At 43.0% G+C, this 24,701-nt stretch overlaps 1 protein-coding gene across 18 annotated transcripts in view; it reads left to right on the top strand.

Moving 5' to 3' along the window:
• Nucleotides 1-24,701, top strand: part of RAPGEF2 (Rap guanine nucleotide exchange factor 2) — a 269,637-nt gene that overhangs the window by 70,665 nt on the left and 174,271 nt on the right. For all 18 annotated transcript variants that reach the window (XM_024976978.2, XM_024976984.2, XM_024976973.2 and 15 more), the window contains exons 2-3: nucleotides 11,954-12,024; nucleotides 19,386-19,442. In XM_024976978.2, the coding sequence (XP_024832746.1) occupies nucleotides 11,954-12,024; nucleotides 19,386-19,442 (128 nt within the window). The remainder of the gene's footprint in view (nucleotides 1-11,953; nucleotides 12,025-19,385; nucleotides 19,443-24,701) is intronic.

Here is a 24,701-nt window from a genome sequence, read left to right as displayed (position 1 = left end):
AGAGTGCTTTTTCTCTGGAAAGTTTTGAGAATGAGATTTGGAAGAAGTGAATAATTCGGGGACTTTGTGGTCACTTCTCATCCCCACATTTAGCAGGCTCTTAGGTGGGTGCCCCAGGTTCTTGGATTTCATGAATCAGACCCTTGATCTTCCTGACCACCACTCAGAAATTGAGGTGCCAACATAATGTGGGCGATTATAGAACATTGCTTGTACTAGTGATACTAGACAGAGCAATGAGTTGTATCATCTCGTATCAATGTGATTTCAAAGGATGACATTATAAAAGCAAAAAAAAATGGTACGATCTTCCCCAAAAGTCAAGCTCTTTATTTTTTTAAAGTTGTATTTATTTATTCGGCTGTGTCGGTCAGGTCTTAGTTGGGGCACACAGGATCCTTGTGGCGTCATGCAGGCTCTTTTCCTTGTGACACACGGACTCTGGTTGTGGCATGTGGGCTTGGTTGCTCCATGGCATGTGGAATCTTAGTTCCCCGGCCAGGGATCACATCTGCATCCCCTGCATTGCAGGGTGCGTTTTTAACCACTGGGCCACTGAGCTCTGTAAGTTAAGTACCTTCAGCTCATCAAGAATCTTACGCAGCATCTTTGTTCTTTCACTTTGCCAAATGCTGGTGAAAACTTTGCTATGGACCTATGTTTGGAACCCCTTCACTGGGCCTCTTTGAAATTTGTCCTTTACCTGGAAAAGGAAATTTCACAGCCTCCATTTCCTTCTTTCTACGGGGATGTTCTAGTTCTGGGATGAAGTAGCTGGTCAGCAAACCCATCTCCCCTTTGTTGCTTTGATCTCAGTGCCAGCCATTCTGGGTTATGAACGTAGTTTAGGAAATGTGGGGGCGAGGGCCCCTTTTGCCTTCCTTCTCATTCCCCTTTTGGCTGTAATGGCTCCTCTGTGGTAACTAAATTCACCAAGGGCTCTTTGCTTCCTTCTGGTTTCTGGAGCATCTTGGTAATGATGCCCAAAGGGCTCCCTGTGTGTGTGTGTGTGTGTGTGTGTGTGTGTGTGTGTGTGTAAGAGCGAGCGAGCGCGCGTTGCTGTTGTGACGGCCAAAGGTCTCTTGATTTATGCTGCATAATTATGAACGTGATGGAGTCCATCATATAGATCAAGTGGACACATCCGCAGATTTAGGCTGTCAGGGGTGGGTGGTACCCCCTGTACAGTTGTGGGAGGTAGGACAGATGTAAGATAAAGATGTTAGACGTTAGTGTCCAAGGAGAGTTTGAAACATCATCAAGAGGCAGGATGCTTCAGAAATTACAGCTGTGGTTCTTTCTAAAGGAGCACTCCATTAGTAGTATTTTATATGTATGTTTACTGGTCCTTACGTCTTCTCTGCAGTCTAGTAATGCACTTCCTTTTTTGTTAACTGTGCCCCCACCCCGCCCCCGCCCCTAGTGTTTATCTGATGGGATGGTTAAACTTCCCCTCGCCCAGCCACTTCATCTCTATGGACAGATCTGAAAGAGATCAATTTTGAACGGTACCTAAAATGTCTTTAGCATTTAGTTCGTTTCTGACAAACAGAGTTGGAAAGCTTAACCGTGTCTGCAGAATATTTCTGTGTGCTTCTCCTGTCCTCCTGAGAAACAGAGAAGTTTGAGACTAAGTAATACTCCTGGTGGTTGACTCCTTGGTAAAACATTCAAGATGGGAAAAACAGATGTCCAATTATTTTTGTCTTTTGTCCTAGAAAAATGGCAGCAATGAGGTTTCTATATTTAAAACCTGCTTTCATCCGGAAGCGCTTCCTTTCTGCGGAGCTGTGCGTCCTCGGTGACCTGTTCCGCTTGGCTTTTGTTTTCCCAGGACTGTGTGAACCCACCGCTGTGGGGATGCTGACCTGGGCCCGGTCGTCTGCAGTTAGGTTGTCTTTGGACCTGGAGGCGTCCTGAGGGTGGTTCTGCAGCTCTGGGCCCCTGTTGCCAGGTTTTCAGTGGGCCGTGGCCCCCCCTCCCACCCCACACCAGCTCGTTTTCTGCAGGGCTTAATCGGAGCCACACCATCCCTGGGAAAGAGTGCCACCCCGGGCCCAAGGTTTTAACTGTGTCCTTAGAGGAGGACTGGGCACAGGGGGCATGTATAGCTCCTTTAAAAAAAAAAAAGAAATGGAAGATGGTCCAGGAATCATTTTATATGAGTTGGGGGCATTGTGTGCATGTGTGTGTACAGCTGATTTACCTTTTCAGTTGTACTTAATCAACATTTTAAATGTTAACTTAAAATGTGCTCATTCACTACCTGCTCACTTATTCACAGAGAACAAAAGCCAGGCTGGCATTCAGTTCATGGCAAATCATTTTCTAGAGTGTTAATCTATATACATGGGCAGTTAACATTTGACTACGTATTTTGCAGTCTGAGAGATTAAAATAAGAGAGTTATTTCAAAAGATCTGTTTTGATGTTTGTTCTTGCTGCCTGAGAGATGTGAATTCCGGGGAGCTTTCGGCTTGGTCATGGGCATTGTTCTGAAGGGGAAAGATCAGCTCTGAAGCTCATACTGACTCTGTGATTTAGCCACTTGATATTTTTCTTATCTGTCCCCAGGATGAGTTTTTAGTTACCATTGTTGATTTTTCTAATGAGGAATTTTGGGCTTTCCTGCTGGCTCAGATGGTAAAGAATCCACCTGCAATTCAGGAGACCTGGGTTTGATCCCTGGGTTTGGAAGATCCCCTGGAGAAGGGAATGGCAACCCACTCTGGTATTCTTGCCTGGAGAATCCCAAGGCCAGAGGAGCCTGGTGAGCTACAGTCTGTGTCATCACAAAGAATTGGACACGACTGAGTGACAAACACACACACAGTGAGAAATTTTAATCCTCAAAAACAATACTTGCTTCCATGGCTGTTTTCCCCTGGGACAGGGCAATGGACGCAGCGTGCGATGGGTGTCTAAGTTGCTAAACATAACTCTGCTCATTTAGGAGCATAGAAACTACCGCGGGATGGCGGTTGTTGCTGAATCATTTAACTCTTAAGTGTTCTTCAATAAGAGATAAACTTTGAGGATGATGTGGTACTTCCACTGCTTCTTAGAATTTAGGAAGTACTTTTCTGCTTTCTTCAGCTCATCTCCCCTGAAATGTGACACTTTGGGCTCCCTGCCACCTGGAAGCAGAGGAAGCATGGGGCAAGGGTGTGCTCGGCCTAACTCTGAGGTCTCTTTTGTAATTTTCATGGTTAATTCAAAAGGTAATTTTCTGTGTGAAGTTTAGGAACTATTCAAAAACTCTTATTTTTTTAAAAGCTCTAAAGAACCCTTGAGGTAGTTTTGGACAAACGCAATAACTTAAATCAGTATCTTTTACTTCTAGAATTCCTTATCCGCCTGTCTTAAAAAGATGCAGTTGCTCAAGAGTCCAGGGCTGAAGAAATGCCTCAAAACCAAGTTGTAGATGACTGGAATATAATCACAGATTTTCCTGCATTTTGACTTGTGAATTTGAATGAAATAGCAGCTCTGGGGCATGGTCTTCCTTTTGGGTGTAAGTTATAGTAAACTCAGAAACAGCCTTCATAAGATTTAGGTTGAAATTGCTGTTTAAGAACAAAGTTAAACTTTGTTTAAGAGCAAAGTTTACTGAATCACTTTGCCATATAGCAGAAACTAACACAACCTTATAAATCAACTATACGCCAATAAAAATTAATTAAAGGTACTTTATTTTTAGAACAGTTTTAGGTTTACAGAAAAGTTGAGAGGCTGGTACAAAGAGTTCTCATATATCCCCTCACAGTTTCTCCTATTGATATTTTACAAGTATTTTACAATACTGTACACAGTTAATAAACTGATTAAGTGAAAGTGAAGTCACTCAGATGTGTCCGACTCTTTGCGACCCTATGAACTGTAGCCTACCAGGATCCTCCGTCCATGGGATTTTCCAGGCAAGAGTACTGGAGTGGGTTGCCATTTCCTTCTCCAGGGGATCTTCCTGACCCAGGGATCAAACCCGGTCTCCCGCATTGTAGGCAGATGCTTTACTGTCTGAGCCACCAGGGAAGTCCAAAAAACTGATTATAACACAGTCAAAAAAAAAAGTTTTACTCAAAATCATAACAGTCCACCATGGATTTTTCCGCAACATTTCCCTGAAGTATGTGATGACAGCAGTTATCACAGTATGGAATATTTTTGTTTTAAAGGCTCTGGTACTTTACCAAGTTCTGAGGGGTTGGGGTCGAGGACAGGTTTAAAATATGACTTTTTCCTCCTGGGGATGATAGAAATGAAATGATTTTATCAAGAGTGCTGGTGGGCCTGTCTCCCATCCCCCATGCCCTTTCTTTAGGGACAGAGGAGAAAGGATGGTCGTGGTCTCTGCACAACCCTAAGGGATGATGTGAAGATCCATCTCCTACTTAGGTGTGTAAGGCCTTGAAGAACTGCTAGTCCTCTCTGCCCCCTGGTGGCCACATGCAGAATTGCCTCAGCCTGTCTGGGTACAGGGGCTGAGAACAGCTTTTCCCCTGCCCTCTGTCCCAGTTACTCCCCGGGGTCGAGCTCACCATGTGTGCAGGTCATGGATACCATCGGCTCTGCAGGAGTGTGGCCCTGTTCCCTCTTTGCGGCACAGCCTGTTGCTAGATGCAGAGATTAGAAAAACATGTAAAACAGTGACTTTGAGGTGTTTCTTCTCTGTCGGAGGAGATGGAATATAAAGTGGCTGCACAGATCTCACGTGGGGGCCCATGTGGGTGGCTCACGAAGCAGTCCCTGCTGCCGGTGGGTAGAGTTGTAGGACACTTTCCCAGGGGTGAGGAGGGCCAGTGTGTTCGAGGGACTCTGTGTTAGGCTGGGCCCCCCCCTGCCAGCTATCTGTATGGGAGCGGTGCAAAGACTATTGGTGGGGGCTTTATTGGGAAGCCAGCCTGGGGGGCTTTGGGAGCAGGTGGTGACAGGCTCGAAAAGCGCAGGCAGGTCTGTGCTCTGAGGCTGGTGGGCTCCCTTTATACCATCCGTGGTATAAAAGCTGGATTAATACAGATGGTCATCCAGGGGCCTTTTGCATGTTTTATAAATAATTAATTTGACTTATTTTTTGGCCAGATAAACATATGAAAAGGATGCATTGATATATACAAATTCTAAAGTATATAAGTTTTGGTAGTATTTAAAAGTTTGTAATTATTGATGTTACGTGTGCCTGCCTTTCTGCAAATCTCACAGGTCATGAAATCAGCTGCCCTGCTTCCCGAGGGTCTGTATGTGCCATGTGTCATTATGAGGCTCTATGTCTTTTAGTCATATGACCCAGTCAAGAAGAAGAGTCGTGCATGCATGTGTGCCCAGTCACTTCAGTCCTGTCCAACTCTTTGCGACCCCATGGACTGTAGCCTGCTAGGCTCCTCTGTCCATGGGATTCTCTAGGCAAGGATACTGGAGTGGGTTGTCATACCTTCCTCCAGATGACCTTTATGCTGGTATGCAAATAGTATCTCAGTAACACATCCAGGGTTGCAGGCCTTTGCAGCATTGGGGAGGAGGACACCAGAGCACATGTTCTTTTCATTACCTTCCAAGGGTGGTTTTTAAATGTTTTAGTTAGAGAACCACGGCTTCTGCTAGGTAAAACTTTTAAGCTTACCCTGGTGTGGGTAGACACAGCAAAGCCAGCAGATGTCCCCCCAACTTCGGTCGTCCACCTCCTGGCTGTGGCCGGGAGCTTGAGCCTTGGATAGTTTGGCTTTTAACCTCCTTGTCATTGTTGTGCAGGACAGAACTGTAATTCCTTGCTAGTGGTCTAAGGCTGGAAAGATGCAGTACCTCGTTGTCTTGGCAACAGAGAGCGGTGGGTCAGCACTGCAGTCTCTGGTCCTGAGAGGCTGGCACGGCGGTTCACCATGTGGGCCTGGACCTCTAGCGTGGTCTTGGCCTTAGTTCCTGTGATGATTGAGATGCAGTATTTTTAAAGGAATCAACCTTACCTCTTAAATTGATCTTGTAACTAACTGGAAGGTTGTACCTTACTTGTGATTCTGGTTCAAATATGTAGCTTCATATATGAAATAAGAACTCACTTTAAAGGAGAAGGATATATTGTTTCTCATAGTAGAGTGTAGCAAACCTCCTCCCCCTCCCGACCACTCCATTTGCAGACCATCTGTGGAGGAGGCTTCCATTTGCAGAGCATCTCTGAAGGAGGAGGACAGGAAAGGTGAGGGATGGTCTCCTCTCTCAGCTCTTCAAAGGTCATGTTAAAATACACCCTTAGTGCTTAGCCAGTCCTCATGCTGGTAAACAAGGGGAATTAAAACCTAGTTCTGGTGAATCTTAAGTTTGCTCTGAGGCTGATTCCCTCCCGAGCGAGGCTCTTAAGAGGTACCAGAGAAGGCGCCCAGGATGTGGAAAGCTTTCCTGACTTCTTCACGTTGGCCCTGGGTTGTGTTTACAGACTCTGAGCAAGAGGATTCCTTAGGTTGTGAGCAGTCATTCTCCTTAGTGACCTACAGCAGGGATCCCCAACCCCGGGGTCAGATTTTAAGAACAGGCTGCACAGCAGGAGGTGAGCTGTGGGCAAAGTGAGTGAGGCTTCATCTGCAGCTCCCTATCACTCTCATTACTGGCTGAACCATACCCCCCCCCCCCCCCCCCCCCCCCCCCCCCCCGAACCATTCCTCCCCCCTGCCCCAGTCTGTGGAAAAATTGTCTTCCATGAAACTCGACCCTACTGACCAGAAGGTTGAGTACCTCTGACTTAGAGAATACTTTTGGGTTTGATACATGGTTTATGTTTGGGGCTAAAAAAAGTCTTTTTCATGGAATACTGCATTCCTGTGGGTCCATCAGTGTTCTTGTCTACAGGGCTATAGCAGTTTTATGACTTTTCGTTGCTTTCAAATAACATCTATTTTTGAAAAAAAGGATGTCCTTCCTCCAAAAGATCTATTGTTGGAAAAATGCTGCTTCCTGGTTAAAGCAACATGTTCCTGTTTGTGTCTAAGACTAGAGAATTTTGTGGGGGGAGGATCACTTATATTTTTGAGGGCCTTTTAAAATAGCAGTGGTTATGTGGATTTTGTCATGGGAAGCGTAACGGGAGGTTAGAAGGTTGTTTGCAAATCATGGTTTCTTGACAAATGACAGTTGGAGTATTTCAGGTGATGTAAGGCTCCAGAATTTTTTCCCTATAGTCAAGTTTGTTGAAAACTTCACTCTGAATGTTTCTTTGTGTAGAAACGGGAAAAAAAAGCTTCCACGAATGTAAGTCCTGGAAGGGCCTGTGTTTCCTTGTTCCTCTTACGAGGGAGTTTGCTCTGAGATGCCATCCATGTGGCAGGTCTCTGATTGGTTTGAGCAGTAAGTCTCCTCAGCACCTGCCCTTATGCCTGTTTGTTTCCTTGCTGGGTGAAGGCAGTTCCGTGTACCAGCTCATAGGTGATTTTGGCAAAGGCCAGCCCTGAAGGGGTGATGAGGGTTGAAACCTCTGCGTGAAAAGTAGGGGAACTGTGAGGGGAAGGTGCTGAGGAGTGAGGGGGCTCCCGGCAGAGCCTGGATCCCTGGGTCTTGTCCCTCACGCCCCAGTGTATTTCATTTCTGAAACCTCCGACCACCTGCAGATTTATTTGGACCGTGGAAATGTAGATGTCGACCGATAGTTCCCCTGGGAAGATACAAGACCCCTCTGATCACTCACATTTGCTTCAGGTCTTCTCTCGATAGCCTGTAGACCAGCGTGGGGGACCTAGACTGAAGGTGGGGGTGATTCAGGTCACTGGACACCTGGGGAAAGGGTAGAAGGAATTGATAAGAAAGAAAAGACCACATTGCCTATTTCAAAATACCACCCAGCCCACCTTGCTCCTAGGAGAGGAGAAGAAAACCTGTCTTCCTTTTTGCCTTTCAGTGTCTTTAAGTCCTCTGCAATCCCTCATCTCCAGTAAACCTAGTCTTTGGCTCTTGGGCTCTGTGTTGCTGGAAGCCTGGCTACCAGCAGCTTTCCCCTTTCTTAGTCTGAATCTCTGTGGCTCCTCTCTGCTCATTGTCTTTCATCCCTGGGAGTCTGAGACCAGAGATTTCCTGATGCCTTTTCCTAAGCTTTCCGACTCACCCAAACCTGTTCTGGTCACAAGCGAAACATTACATCAACTTACTTGTTGTTTGCAGACGTCAGAGTGTTACACTGACTCTGTTAGTTACAGAGAAGAGATCTCAGGTTGAGGTGGACTCTCTGTAAAGTCATCTAATTCCAGCTAGATGAAACGGCCTTCCCTGTGACAGCTTCGTGTGGAAACATGGTGTCTGTCCTGGAGTTTCCAAGCTCCTTGAGGCACAGACCATGTGACACAAGTTTCTTTTCTTAGACTCACTCTAAGAGTAATAGAGGAAACCCTGGACGTCATCTGACCCTTTGCGACTCCATGATCTGTAGCCCACCAGACTCCTCTGTCCATGGAATTCTTCAGGCAAGAATACTGGAGTGGGTAGCCGTTCCTTTCTCCAGGGGATCTTCCTGACCCAGAGATCTGCACTTTTGAAAAATCCTATTTCTTTCTACTCCTTTGCTAAATAGACTTTTTCAGTGTAAATGTATGTGCCTGATTAGGGTTAATGAACGTAAATAGTCTTGCCTGTTGCAAGTACTGTGGGCCTTGGGCAGCTTATAACAGGCTGATCAATATTTCAGTGAAAAAAATGTCAGACATTCGTGTTAGACTCAGATTATAAACTCTTCAGAAATGGGAGGGTAGTTTCTCTGTTACTATTTAAGGACTGCAGCAGCACACACATTTATAATACATAAAATAGAATGTGAATCTTAGCATTATTCAGAAGGACTTTCCATTATGAGGATTAAAGAAAACTCATTATTTGAGACATTTGTATTGGCTTTTCCTACCTGCACAAAATATATTATGACTGGGGTAGGAAGGGGTTTAGGACTGGAGAGTGGGGATGGTTTTGTTTTAGCTTTCTTATTTGTATTGAATTTTTAGATCTACATGTAGATTTCAGTCTATAAATAACTTTCATAAGGTTTGTGGTAAATAAAGCTACAGATGAATAAAATGAAAGTCCATCACCTTATCTGAAAGTTTAACATCAGAAGGTGCTACTTTAAATTTCTGTATTGGTAAGTTTTAAATTGGGGCAATTGAGAATCATAAATGAGGTCTTCCCTCCACCCCCACCCTCAGCACATCATAATATTGTTCTAAAATCTTCTTGGAATCCTCTTAGAAAGGTTTTAATTTCCTTGCCTAGTTTATTCTTTCAATCATTATCCGTTGTCTGTGCCCTTAATATATGAAATCTCATTGCACGCATAGTTTGAATTGTTCTCAAAGGTACCCTTAAGGTTACAAAAATTTTTTCTTACCCGAGACAGAGGATTAAATTTAACCGACGTAGTACAAGATTTGTGCAATGAAAAGTACAGAACATTGTTGAAAGAAATTAAGGAAGACCTAAGTAAAGGGAAAAACGTCCCATGTCATGGATTAGGAGACTTAGTATTGTTACAGGAGCAACATTACCTGAATCGATGTTTAGTTCCGTTGCAATCCTTTTTAAAGCTGGCTTTTCTGCACAGATTTACAAGCTGATTCTAAAATTCACATGTACCCAAGAAACTAGAATAAGGTTGAAACATTGACAATTTCTGATTTCACACTTGCTCCAAAGCTGCATCAATGAGACCGTATGTGGTTCTGGCCAGAGGACGGACTTGCAGACCAATGGACTAGATCTCAGAGCACAGGCATAAATACTGGCACTTGTGATCCTTTGATCTTTAGCAAGGGTAGCGATACAGTTCACTGGGGGAAGATAGTGTGTTTCAACAGAGGATGATAGGATAACTGGACATCTACATGTAAAAGAATGAAGTTGAATGCTTACCTTACTGCGTATGTAAAATAACTAAAATAATTAAAATAATTAAAAATGGAGTATAGACTTCAACATAAGAGCTACGACTGTAGAAGAAGAAACTCTTTGTAGAAGCAAATATCTTAATAAATCTTTGTGACCTTGGATCAGATAACTGTTTCTTAAATATGACTATAAAAACATACACAACAAAAGAGTAGGTAAGTTGAACTTGATCAGAATTAAAAACCCTGTGCTTCAAAGGTTACTATCCAAGATAGTGAAATGACAGCCCACTGAAAGGGAGAGAATGTTACCCAATAATGTATCTGGAAAGGGCCTTCTATCCAGAATACATAAAGAGTCCTTAACATGCAGTGATGAAGACAAATAGCCCAATTAAAAAGTGAACAAAGAATTGAATAGATATTTACCCAAAGACGTGTAAATGGCCAGTAAGCACATGAAAAATTGTCATTAGGGAAATACAGAGCAACACCTTCAAACACACCTTGGAAGGCTGAAATAGAAAAGACAGACATTAGTGTTGGCAAGGATGTATGTGGGGAAATTAGAGGCCTCAGACCCTGCTGATAGGATTGTAAGTGATGTAGCCACTTAGGTAAACAAGCTAAAGACAAGCGTTATCTTATGAATGAGCAGTTCTGCTCCAGGTATATACATTCCCATGAGAACTAAAGACAGGTGTGCAAGCAGAAATGTATGCATGAGAGTTGATAACAGCATATTCATACCAGTCATAAAGCAGGGAAAGCCCAAATGTCCATCAGCTGATGAATGAATAATACCGTGGAATATTATTTTGCAATACAAAGGAAAGTATCATTACCTGCTGCAGCGTAGATGAACCCTGAAGGTATTAGGCCAAGAGAAAGAAGCCAGTCACAAAAGAGCGTGTATTCCATTGTGAGATTCCATTTACACGAAATGTCCAGAATAGGCAATTCCGTAGGCACAAAACAGATTAATACTTGCCAAGAGCTAGGGAAAGGGAGGATGGGGAGAGAGTACTAATGGTTATCGGGTTGCTTTTTGGGTGGTAAAATGCCAGGAATTATGGTGGTGTTTGACAAAGACAAACCATGGAATTATTCACAAGCGATAAATCTTGGGTTCTAACATATCTGAGAACCTCTGGGCCTGCTTACAGCAAGTCTTTAGAAGGAGGTGTAGCCTCAGTGTGGGGTGGGGGTGGAGGTTTTGCACCCCCTACCTGGTCCTGTGGTCTCCCACCAGAAAAAAAGTGTGAATATCTCAATAGGGCTTTTGTTTTAAAAAGGAAGAGGAAAATTTTACAGATATTTAAAAATATGTTTGTTTTAGATTTTGGCCAAGATTTGGAGGAGGAGTAAATATCTATTCATGTTCTTGAGATCAGAAGCTGCTATTCATTGGAGTCTTAAAATACTAACTCATGTACACCTAAGACTTACATAATATTATACATCAACTGTACCGCAATTTAAAAAAATGATGGTTCCTTGCTGGCTTGTCATGTAAATCAATATAAACAGGATTTTGAATCTTTACCTGTTTTAAACTTTCATGAATTACTAGGACTCTTTTTTCTATGTATTGTAACATGATCTGGAAAAACAAGGCATGTGTCTCTTTTTTAAAAAGAATATTTAAATTTAAATATTTCTGTATGTAAGAAATGTCACTTGGTAAGAATTGGAAAGAAAAATTGGATTCATGCTCATCTTTAAGTGTAGGCATGAAGTAACATGCATTAATTAAGAAAATAATGACTGAATTGGCAAATACTTATACTTGCCTATTAAAACCTTACCTTTGATATTTTACTGTTAAAGCCAGAAAATAATTGGTAACAACTTATGAGGAATTTATTTTCATAACTTCGAGCCAGTGTCATTTATATTTTTATGGCCTTTGTATGTGTCCCAAAGGCAGCTATGATGGATGACATTGTGTAGGCCCAGGATTTCTCTTAATATAAATGTGATTTTTGATGTCTAAAAAACTTGTATTTGAAAAAAGCTATCTTTAATTTGGTCTGTAAATATAATGACTTATTTTAGAAGCCTCTTTTCCTGATAAGTCTAATAATTCCTGTCTTTTTTTCAAACAGGATCTGGAAATAGTGTATTCCTATTTACATGGAATGGAAGCCTTGTCCAACCTGAGAGAGCATCAGCTTAGGTAAGTCAATCTAAGATGAATAACAGTGGGATGCTAGAATTTGATATGATCATTTATTATCCTGTAGAAGTGGGATTAAAGGTAACTTACTTCTGAACACTCTGCCTCATCTGGCCTCTGTACCTGGCCTTGTAAGTTTTACATCCATGTGGTAATTTTTGACATTTCTGCCAGAGTGATCACCTCTCTCCTTCCTGTCCATCTCCTCACCTAAAGTAATAAACACCAGTTGGCGAATACACTGAAGGAGCATTGTTTGCCATCCTGGTAAATAAAAATCAATTTCTTAGCACTCAGATACATATGAAACCAGAATGTTTTTAAGTGTTCAGAGAATGACTCAGTTCGCTGTTTTAGGTCTTTGTATGGAATATATTTATTGCATTAAGTTGTCTGCCCGTTTCTGGGAAACTCACTTTATACCATAGTTGGTTTTATGCGTGTCCACTAGTAAAAATCTCATCACATCTCTTGTACAGCAATACATCAGCCTTATTTGTGGTTATCTGGGCTTATACTAAAAGATCAAAACATCTTGTATAATCTAGTGATTAACTGGAACAGAAAAGAAAGGACCTTGGGAAGATGGATTGCAGGTAAACACCAACTAGGAAGTTATGGGAAAATTCTCTTTCCTCCATCTCCAGATACTTTTGATACCAGCAGTTTTTAATTATGAAAGGAATACTTTTTCTATGTATTTCCCTTTTACTCTTTAAACACTAATTAATTTTTGAGCATGTCAATTTCATATTTAGTTGTTAATTGAAAAACATATCAAGAGGATTGAATACTTCTAAAATTAAATTTTTAATGAAAATCATTTAAAATAGATTGTAGGTTAAGTGTTTAAAAATTCAGTCAAGTTTTATTAGAAAGGGCCAACCCATTGGGAATTTAGAAGATGGCTCAAATTAAAGCTAGGATAATTTCTAAAGTGTGAAATTTTCATTTTATGAATTTTGATGGCAGCTATCCTAGGAAAGGAGAAGGCAGTGGCAACCCACTCCAGTGCTCTTGCCTGGAAAATCCATGGATGGAGAAGCCTGGTAGGCTGCAGTCCATGGGGTCGCTGAGAGTCGGAAATGACTGAGCGACTTCACTTTCATTTTTCATTTTCATGCATTGGAGAAGGAAATAGCAACCCACTTCAGTGTTCTTGCCTAGAGAATCCCAGGGATGGAGAAGCCTGAGGGGCTGCCCTCTATGGGGTCTCAGAGAGTTGGACAGGACTGAAGTGACTTAGCAGCAGCAGCAGCATCCTAGGAAAAGCCTGTAGTGCCAATTATCTGTTGTACTGAGTGCAGTTAACCTGCAAATGCAAATTGATTAATATACAAATGCAAATGTCACTTTGCCATATGCATATAAAACTTCACATGGGTGATATTTTGATAATTAGATTATATTGATTATATAATATGTGTCTGTAGTATATGTGGTCATAAAATTATTTAAGGTAATAGTAATTCTATGCAATAAAATAAGGAAAATTTTAATACATCTTATGAAGATTTTCAAGATTAAAAAAGTAGAGGTAATATAATAAAGCCCCATACACCCCTTAACCTGCTTCAGAACCATGAATTTCCTGCTGTTTCGAAAGTAAATTTTGGCTGGAAATAACTGATTACTTCAACAGTATAGTTTAGTGTATTTGTACCTTAAAAAGTCCATTTTGGAGATCATTCAACTTTGTTGGCATGAACTTACAAGGAGACACCTTTAGGATGTTATTCATGTTCTGCTTATTTGTTTCTCATATTTATGAAAAACATCAGCTGAAACTAAGTCCTTTTTTAGAACAAGATTGGAATACCAAAATGAATAATAGTGAGAAAAGAGGTACAGATAAACTCAATGACTTGGATAAACTGCTTTGTAGTAACCACCATTTCTGGGAAAAATACATCTTATTTAGATGTTACTTCCTTTGAATTTTATAAATAAAGTTTTCCCTGTGGGATTAACAGAGAGCAGTTAAGACTTCCATGTAATGTAGTTTTCCAAATTTAGGAAAACAACAAAAAATAGCAGCTCGTAAGATTTTCCAAGTCTGTTTCCTCAGTACTGGGCGGCAGGACACTGGTATTTGGAGGGGCAGGTGGGGAGGCTTTCCTCTTCGGGAGCCCCGCTTGGTGCGCTGTGGGCCATCCAGTGCGTGCATCCCGAGCGGATCCACGTGCGGTCAGTTGGCTCTGTCGCTGTGAGGTTGCTCACTCCACACAATCTGAAGGTTTCAGAGCTTCACTCAAAACCTGGATGTCTTTCCACACAGTGTCATTTTTCTAATGTTCACTCCCTTAATCCATATGGATTAGAAGCAGCATATTTGCAAAGGGGAGGAGGAAGCTCCAGTTGGGAGTTGAGGCCAAAATATCTTTAAAAAGCAGAGTAACTGCGGCCATTCAGTGTTGGAAACAAGAGATTGCTGGGCAGGGGAAATATATGTGTGTGTGTGTGTGTATATATATATATATATAAAATAAAGCTGTATATATAGTTGTATATAGTATATGTGTGTGTGTCCATGTATACATTCTTCAGCATTATGGATGAGCATAATTATTATTACACAGGCAATCTTAGACATTAAGGAACAATTAAAATGTGGCTAGTATATTCTTTAGGAATTTGGGGAAGATCAAACAATCTGTTAACAGCATTTAAGAAAAAAAATTTTGGTACTTTCCCCATGTATTTACAGCATTGTCATATAGATGATTTTGCCTTGATCTTCTGTTGGTGCTGGTTAGGCTGATTTGTGCAGTCAGCAGTTGTCACCTGCAAGCCTGCTATGTGCTGGAAATCAGGTCGGCCGTGGAGATGCCACAGTGAAGTTGACCAGACCCCTGCTGCCACGGAGCTTATGTTCCTAGTGGGGCAGACAGGATTTAGGGGTGTAGACCATTGTTGTTTCATTCAGATGTTAGCATGTTGGGCTACTCTTACTTTGTGGTTGAAAAGAGGGAACATTTGTGTCAGCTCAGCCGCTCAGAGATCCCCACGGTGCCGATGGGTCCTGATGCTCTGGGTGGGAGCAGGCAGGAGCCATGGGAAGGCAAATGTAGGTTGGGATACTCAGTGCAGTCAACAGCGCAGGGCTGTGTATTCAAGGACAGGGGCTTGGATTTTCTCCTGAAGGCAGTGGAGATTAAGAGCAGGTGTGAGGTGCTGTGACTGCATGTCAGGAGAACAGGCAACAGGTGTGCAGAATAGAAGCAGATGCTACCTCTGTAGTCCTCTAGGAGATAATAGTGGGATGATGGCTTAGACGGGTTTCCCAGGTGGATCAGCAGTAAAGAATCCGCTTGCCAGTGCTGGAGCTGCAGGAAACTTGGTCCTATTCCTGGGTTGGGAAGATCCATTGGAAGAGTAAATGGCAACCCACTCCAGTGTTCTTGCCTTGATAATTCCATAGACATAGGAGCCTGGCAGGCTATAGTCCCTGGGGCCACAGAGTCAGACAAGACTGAGCGACTGAGCCATGCGAGCACGATGACTGATACCAGGTTTTCACAGGTGGGTGGTGAACGTGGTTAGCCTGGGAGGATGTCTCTTTGAAACAGGAACTGGTGGAAAGACGGGCTGTGAACAAAAGAGAGGAGTCAAGGATGATGATGCCAAAGTTTTTGGCCTAAACAGTTGGGTTCTGACTGGGGAAAAGCAGATTTGTGGGGTATAAATTTAAGATCTTTTTGGATGTTTTGAAGATGAAATGGCTATTACACCAAGTAGGCATTTAGAAGAGTGGGTATCACAGTGAGGGCTTGGGTGTGGGGAGTGGCTTTGGAAGCCATCAGGTTATGGATGACGTTAAAAATCACAGACTGGATGAGGTTACGTGGTACAGAGGAGAAGAGGACTAACAGCCCCTGGAGGTGGTCTGTTTAGAAGTCAAGTAGGGACTTCCCTGGTGGTCAGGTGGTTAGGACTCTGCACTGTTACTGCAGAGGGTCTGGGTTCAATCCCTGGTCAGGAAACTAAGATCCCACAAACCCCATGATGTGGCCGAAAAAAATAAGTCAGGTAGAGGAATGGGCAGGGGCAGGGAGTCCAAAGGAGTCAGAAAAAATGGTTAGTAAGAAATAGAGGAAAGCAATAGAATGGGAAAGACTAGAGATCTCTTCAAGAAAATTAGAGATACCAGGGGAACATTTGAGGCAAAGATGGGCACAGTAAAGGACAGAAATGGTATGGGCCTAACAGAAGCAGAAGACATTAAGAAGTGGTGACAAGAATACACAGAAGAACTGTACAAAAAATCTTCATGACCTAGATAATCATGATGTATGATCACTCACCTAGAGCCAGACATCCTGGAATGCAAAGTCAAATGGGCCTTAGGAAGCATCACTACAAACAAAGCTAGTGGAGGTGATGGAATTCCAGTTGAGCTGTTTCAAATCCTGAAAGATGATGCTGTGAAAGTGCTGCACTCAATATGCCAGCAAATTTGGAAAACTCAGCAGTGGCCACAGGACTGGAAAAGGTCAGTTTTCATTCCAATCCCAAAGAAAGGCAATGCCAAAGAATGTTCAAACTACCACACAGTTGCACTCATCTCACATGCTAGTAATGGTCAAAATTCTCCAAGCAGGGATTCAACAGTATGTGAACTGTGAACTTTCAGATATTCAGGCTGGATTTAGGAAAGGCAGAGGAACCAGAGATCAAGTTGCCAACATCTATCGGGTCATCTAAAAAGCAAGAGAGTTTCAGAAAAACATCTGCTTTATTGACTATGCCAAAGCCTTTAACTCTGTGGATCACAACAAACTGTGGAAAATTCTTAAAGGCAGAAATACCAGACCACCTGACCTGCCTCTTGAGAAATCTGTATGCAGGTCAGGAGGCAACAGTTGGAACTGGACATGGAACAACAGACTGGTCCCAAATTGGGAAAGGAGTATGTCAAGGCTGTATATTGTCACCCTGCTTATTGAACTTCTATGCAGAGTACATCATGAGAAACACTGGGCTGGATGAAGCACAAGCTGGAATCAAGATTGCTGGGGAAATATCAGTAACCTCAGATATGCAGATGACACCACCGTTATGGCAGAAAGCAAAGAAGAACTAAAGAGCCTCTTGATGAAAGTGAAAGAGGAGAGTGAAAAAGTTGGCTTAAAGCTCAACATTCAGAAAACGAAGATCATGGCATCTGCTCCCTTCACTTCATGGCAAATAGATGGGGAAACAGTGGAAACAGTGAGAGACTTAATTTTGGGGGGCTCCAAAATCACTGCAAATGGTGAATGCAGCCATGAAATTATAAAGATGCTTACTCCTTGGAAGAAAAGTTATGACCCACCTAGGCAGCATGTTAAAAAGCAGAGACATTACTTTGCCAACAAAGGTCCATCAAGTCAAAGCAATGGTTTTTCCAGTAGTCATGTATGGCTGTGAGAGTTGGACTATAAAGAAAGCTGAGCACCGAAGAATTGATGCTTTTAAACTGTGGTGTTGAAGAAGACTCTTGAGAGTCCCTTGGTTTGCAAGGAGATCCAACCAGCGCATCCTAAAGGAAATCAGTCCTGAATATTCATTGGAAGGACTGATGCTGAAGCTGAAACTCCAATACTTTGACCACCTGATGCGAAGAACTGACTCATTTGGAAAGACCTTGATGCTGGGAAGGATTGAGGGCGGGAGGAGAAGGGGACGACAGAGAATGAGATGGCTGGATGGCATCACCGACTCAATGGACATGAATTTGAGTAAACTCTGGGAGTTGGTGATGGGCAGGGAGGCCTGGCATGGTGCAGTCCATGGGGTCGCTAAGAGTCTGACACAACTGAGCAACTGAACTGAATTGAATTAGAGGAAAACCAGGAGACTTAGAGAAGATAATGTTGTAAGGAAAAGAGAGTCATCACATGCTACTGAGAAGTGGAATTGATACAAGGTCAGAAAAGACTAAGATACCAGAGAGGATGCTGGTAGTTCTTGGAGGTTTTTTTTTTTTTTTTTTTTTTTGAGTTTCAAGGACCTAGTGATTGGGGAGTGGGAGAGGAGGATGAGAGAATGGAGACAGTTTATGTAGACAACTCTAAAAAGAGAATTTCCATCATGGGAAAAGCAGAGCGTGGATAGTAGCTGGAGGGGCTGTGGGTTCAAGAGTGTCCCCTCCCTCTGTATGGGCGATGGACCTAAGGTGTATTTATGTATCAAAGGAAGCCATTCAGGAAAGAGGGAGAAACGGGTGATGGGGAGGGAGGAGATGAGCGTGCAGGAGCACAGGAGCCACTGTAGCAGGACTGAGATCTTGGAGAGGATGCGACAGGAAACAGGGCAGAGCCTGTTATATAATTTAAGACCTGGTATTTTTAGACCCATGACTTAAATCTCATCCTTTCCTGGGAAGAATTCGTGTGATTCAGTCTCTTAAAACTCTGTGTTTAATGTGTGTTCAAGGACCCATGCTGCCTCCCGGATTTCAGCGAATGTTTCGGGTGGTCGCAGGAAGAACAAGGCAAAAGAAGTCAGGTGAAGTGTTTTCAAGTGAAAAAGAAATCAAGAGTGAGTGGCATGGTTTGGAGTTTGCAGACAGGGAACACATCTGTGTGTGTTGATCCCAGTGTTTCACAGGTTGGAGGTTGGTTGGTAGCCCCAGTGACCAAAGTGCAGATGCTGTTGAAGTAATCACTTTTATAGCCAGTCCTTATTATTCCTTCTTAGTTTCTCCTTGGGAAGAAATAGTCATTTTCTCTTTTGCATTTCTGTACTTTTGGGACATTTTACTCAGGCTTAATATAATAAGATGTTTTTTGAAGATGCTGTTCTTGAGGTAATTTTGAATACTTAAACATTCATGTTTTCCATAATTTTTTCTTCAGAGATGAATCAGCTGAAATAACAAATCTTTAAGTTATAAAGCATATGCTTAGTCATTTTAGTCATAAAAATAATGACTTTAATGAAAGCCTACTTTTGTCTGAAATTCCATACTGTTAAGTAACATCAGTGTTAAACTGTGGATGACGTTATCACTTTATAAATTAATAGGTTTCCTTTCTGGTTTTCAGCTTCCTTTTCATTTTCTATTTACCTTGGAGAACATTAATTTGTCCACATGTCCTTTACAAAGTATAAAACACATACAATTTTGTTCTCTATGAAATGCATCTGGTGAAGCTGACATCTAACGAAATGTTTCTTTTCAAGCTTTTCTTTACCAGATTCATTTTATTTTGTTAACCTAGGTACCATAAATACTTACCTTGAGGCCAGTAAATGGTTGTGACAATTCATAGAAATAATCTTAATTTTCTACATAATGTCTCATTTACAATTTAAAACTATTAGTGTATTTTTTAATGACAAATGGTGAACTCATGTCTTTATTTTTTGTTTTACAGGTTGATGTGTGAAACTGTGAGATACGAAAGACATGAAGCCAATGAGGTTTTGTACTAGTAGGTGTCTCCTTTTTCTTTGCACCGTGCGTGATATGGCAGCTAAATGATGCACTTAGAGTATCGGAGAATTACTAGGGACACCTTGTCAAGTCGGCGTTACTTAATTTTGCATTAACTTTTATTGCATATTGTAGCAATGGGAAGCATTTCAGCTGTTTCCGGTCATAAAGTAGAAGTTTGCAGCCCTTTGCTGATAAGTCCGCATATGCATTTATGTGTCTCTCGTGTAGTTCAGAGATGGTATTTGACATTATGGAGTATTTTGACTTTTATCTTTATGAAATGAGAAATAGTCTGGACTGGAGTCTTTCCAAAGGAACAGAATGCATATATTGCCACCATCACACCAGGTGAGAGGTAATGATAGCATAAATGCCATACTTTGGCTTGTCTTTTTTTTTTTTCTTTTGACTGCACTCTGTGGCATATGGGATCTTAGTTCCCCAACCAGCTATTGAACCTGGGCCCTCATGGTGAAACCATACAGTCTAACCACTGGACCAGCAACAGGAAAATGAACTGCCCGTGTCTCTCTGGGCTTAGTTTCTTCCTTAAATCATGTTGATATTCTTTTTAAGGTGTGTGACACACTCCTTGAAACAATGGCAACTAGTTTCTTAAAGAATGTGATAAGCACGCAGTAGATAATTATTGTTGTATTAAGGATGTGTGGGTTCTGATATACTAGACATATAATTCTGCTGATAATGTTTGCCATGAGTGATGGTTGTTCTGTTGACTTTTCTTCCTGTTTTTCAAGTCACTTAGCAAATAAATACTACTTTTCCTGCATATTATAAGGAGTCTTTATTGAAATAAATAAGATACAGCATCTGCACTTAAGGAGACATTAATCTTTTGGTAGAAATACAAACAGAAAAAAATGGAAAACAGCAACAACAAAAACTAACCAACCAGGATGACTGAGACTATAGGTTTGCAGAGAAGGGGTGCAGGGGAGGGTCTGGGAGAAGTGGCCCTCTGTACTACGTCTCCTGGTGTGTCTGGTGTCTCGAGAGACTTGGCAGGAGACACCATGTATACAGGGGCTCAGAGAGGGAAGGGCCTGGCCTCACGTTTTGAACAGTGTGGCAAGTACAGTGCGAGTGGCCTGGGGTTTTGTGGGGTCAAGAGAAGAGGTGGGTCACAGTCACGTTTGCTTGTGAACATACTGTTAGAAAAGTCATCCTTGCTTCTTTAGGCAACTAAAAATGAGTGCTCTTCCTTCTCAATTACATTTTATTATGGAAAATCACAGATGTTCACAGTATTAGTGACATGGTAATAAAACAGACCCCCATGGATTCATCATGCCACACTGCTCATTGATCACCAACAGTGCTTTATCTCTTACTCCACCTCCAGCAGATTATTTTGAAGGAAATCCAGACATATCAACTCACCCAAAGTTGTTTTGATATGTGTTTTTATCTTTAAAAGATAGACCCAAGAAGAAAAAAAAAAGCTTAGCCACAGTATTATCATCAAACCTCAAAACATAGTTCTTTCATATCATGAAAATTAAATTTTTTGGGTACAGTTTGTTTATTGATTGGTATCTTTCTTAAGTGTCTTTTAATCTGCAGGTAAGTGGCTAGTTTTCAGGCAGCAAAATGATGTGACCAGAGGCCTTCCAGCCCCACTCATTCCCTCAAAGATAGGCTCTGTGTCTGCCTGAAAGCCCAGGGGGAGCGTTGGATTGAGTGGACTGGCAGGGAGATCTGTCAGGAGGCCACTGCCGGAATCTGAGATGATGGTGCTTGATCTGGGGCAGAGACAGCAGACACTGGACAGTCAGGGGTGGATTTTTTTCTTTTTAATTTCGGCTGCACTGGGTCTCCATTGTGGTGCTCAGGCTCAGAGGTTGTGATGCACAGGCTTAGTTGCCTGAGGCATGTGGGATCTTAGCTCGAACCCGAGTCCCCTGCATTGGAAGGCAGATTCTTAACCACTGGACCCCACCAAGGAAGTCCCATGGATGGATTTTAGAAGAAGACACGGGTGGATCTGATGCAGGATGGTTCTTGGCTGTCTACATCCATCTTAGGCTTCAAAGGCCGTACGTACATCCAATGGAGTAGAGTACAAAATAACCAGATGGAATTGGTAATGAGAAAACTCACAATGGGGGCAAATGCCTTTAATATATTTATCCTTGAAGGAATCAAGATGTAAATAACTTAGACTATTAGTTCTCTTTTAGGAGCAATTAAAAGCTACCTGTGGAATGGGTGTATGTATGTTAGGGTTGATGATCTCTGATGAGTATTATTAATTTGTTTCAGCAGTCCAGTGGCAGTCAGTGTCAGCTTCCTATTGGTTTGTCCTTTTCCCCTGAAACATGATCTGGGCCGTGTTGACGATGAGATAACAGCAAACGTGTAACAAGCCCTCTCTCCATCCCGCATACGTGAATCCAAGCTTTGTGTGGATTAGTTTACTTCCTCCTTCCAGCTGCCCTGGCGGATCTTTTCATCACTGCTGTTTTACATGGGAAGGCCCTGAGGCTTGGAGAGAACAGAAAGCTGCCCCGAGAGCACAGCTCAACCTGGGGTCTGCACTCAGCCCCCCCAGACATAGTGACTCTGCAGCCTCAGCTGTCCCCCTACGCAGCAGCACCCCCACCCCCTTCATGCCTCCATAGAAGATGGTGTCCTGTGCATGTGGGTGAGGACTGCATCTCGCCAAGGGGCAAGGGCGGCCCCTGCAACTCACCAGCCCTTCTGCCTGCATTGGCCTGGCTTCCTAACAGTTATTATTTATTATCCATTTAAATGGAAGGTAGATTACAGTGTTTTAAATATACTTTTTTTTTAATTTAATAGAGTCAGTTTAGGCCGTGAGCTCTGCTGATCACACACAGCCATGACTTGGAACATCCTACATTGACTGCATTTGGGCTGGAATTTGCAGCCCGAGCTGATTGTGTTAATTGTTCCTTTCGATGAATTAGAATCAGGTGGCAATATAAGCAGTGACGAGTCTGTGGGTCATGATTTCATAAGACCAAAAGTTCAGAGACTTGAGTGTAGATTCACCCGGTCACACTGCCAGGCTTTGGCCGACCTCCTGTGAAGGATGATGATCCGTGAACAGGCTTGTCTGCTCTGAGCAGTTGGTGTAGGCCCAGTTTTAAAAATGAAAGAACGTCTGTATTTGGGGTGTGTAAAACTCCTGTGATGATTTAGTAATACCTCTACTTTTCTAGGCACCTTTTGTTTTTACCTCATGGGGGGACTGACTTGTCTGCTTGAGCTTGGAGAATGCAGTGTAGTCGAAATATCAGAGACTTTCAGAATTTGGTTTTATAACCAAGAGATGAGTATTTGTTTTCCTTATTATGTTTGTGTGCTGGTGACTTCGAAGACTATAATAATGTCATAATATCAAGACTATCATAATTTCACCAGGTAAATCTAGTACTCTTTTAATCCACCTCTGTGCCTCACTGTTCTCATCTGTCAAATGGGAAGAATGATCACAGGGTCCCCGCTTTGGTGCCAGTGTGAGGCTGATATGCAGGGCCCTGTGTGGAGAACACAGAGCAGGCACGCGCAGTCAGAAATGCCAGTGGTGGGCAGCGTCCTCACTCCATCCACTGTTCTCATCGTTTAGATTTTGTTCTCCCATTGTTTTAGCTGCTTTAAGCTTTGTTTAGGAAGGAATTATGACAACTATCTATAACTTCTATCAATAACTCCCCTGGCGTTATTTTAACATAAGCAGTAAGGCAGAATGCCATTTTAAGTTGTACTGCGATTCAGGGGAGAATTGCGATTCTGATGAAATGGAATTTTTAAAGTGTAGACTTGCCCATTTAGGATGTAATATTTGTTATCCTAGAAAGTTAGGTATCGTTAGTTGAGCTTTACACAGTGGACAGAAACATCAGGTAAATTCTCCCTTCCTTTCATTTGTTATTGAGTATATGGTTGTTTTGCTGGCTTGGAAGTGCTGAGTGGGACAGTACACATTTCATACCTGAGGGACTTCAGAGAATTTAAGAAAGGAGCTAAATACATGTGTCCATTCTCTTTTTCTTTAATGGCCAGCCATCCTCACCATTTTGGTTTAGTATCTAGTGAAGTGCTAAAAAAACCTTTGGATAAGAAATTGAACCATCAAAATGTGTTTTGTTTTCTTAAATTTAAAGCACACACAGACACTATATAAACTCAGGTAACTGTACTGCACGCCCACTATGCACACACATGTTGGAATGGGTGCTTTGGTTTCCAAAAGTTTTCATAGCACTTAGATATGGGATTATCTCCCTCTATTGCAGAAGAGGAAATGGTTCCTTTCATCTAAATCTACATCTTGGAGAACTTCGGCCCAGCTGCCCCTCTCCCAGGACCTATCAGTCTTTTCAGTCTGTGATGTGGTTTCTGGCTTCCACAGTACCCTGTGTCTAGATGTCACATCTCCCTGTCCCCTCCACATTCCCTTCCTACTGCAGTGGCCATTTTGTGCTCAGATCTGCCTGAACCTCTGTCCCCTCCTCCCCCTGGAGGAGGAGCTGCCCCTTCCCCATGGTGTTGGTCACCCTCTCCCCTGGTTCCTCCCCCTGGAGGAAATAGTGTTGGCCCTCTTCCCCCGGGTCCCGCTCCACCTGGAGGAGGAGCTGCCCCTTCCCTGTGGTGTTGCTCCTCTCCCCCAGATCCTCTTTTCCCTGGAGGAGGAGCTGCCCCTTCCCTGTGGTGTTGCTCCTCTCCCCCAGATCTCCCTCCCCTGGAGGAGGAGCTGCCCCTTCCCTGTGGTGTTGCTCCTCTCCCCCAGATCCTCTTCCCTGGAGGAGGAGCTGCCCCTTCCCTGTAGTATTGCTCCTCTCCCCCAGATCCTCTTTTCCCTGGAGGAGGAGCTGCCCCTTCCCTGTGGTGTTGCTCCTCTCCCCCAGATCCTCTTTTCCCTGGAGGAGGAGCTGCCCTTCCCTGTGGTGTTGCTCCTCTCCCCCAGATCTCCCTCCCCTGGAAGAGGAGCTGCCCCTTCCCTGTGGTGTTGCTCCTCTCCCCCAGATCCTCTTTTCCCTGGAGGAGGAGCTGCCCCTTCCCTGTGGTGTTGCTCCTCTCCCCCAGATCTCCCTCCCCTGGAGGAGGAGCTGCCCCTTCCCTGTGGTGTTGCTCCTCTCCCCCAGATCCTCTTCCCTGGAGGAGGAGCTGCCCCTTCCCTGTAGTATTGCTCCTCTCCCCCAGATCCTCTTTTCCCTGGAGGAGGAGCTGCCCCTTCCCTGTGGTGTTGCTCCTCTCCCCCAGATCC

The sequence above is a fragment of the Bos taurus genome, chromosome 17 (genome assembly GCF_002263795.3).
Source record: "Bos taurus isolate L1 Dominette 01449 registration number 42190680 breed Hereford chromosome 17, ARS-UCD2.0, whole genome shotgun sequence".
Taxonomy (NCBI): domain Eukaryota; kingdom Metazoa; phylum Chordata; class Mammalia; order Artiodactyla; family Bovidae; genus Bos; species Bos taurus.
The sequence above is the reverse complement of the archived record's forward strand: the minus strand, read 5'-3'. Positions and strand labels throughout refer to the sequence as shown.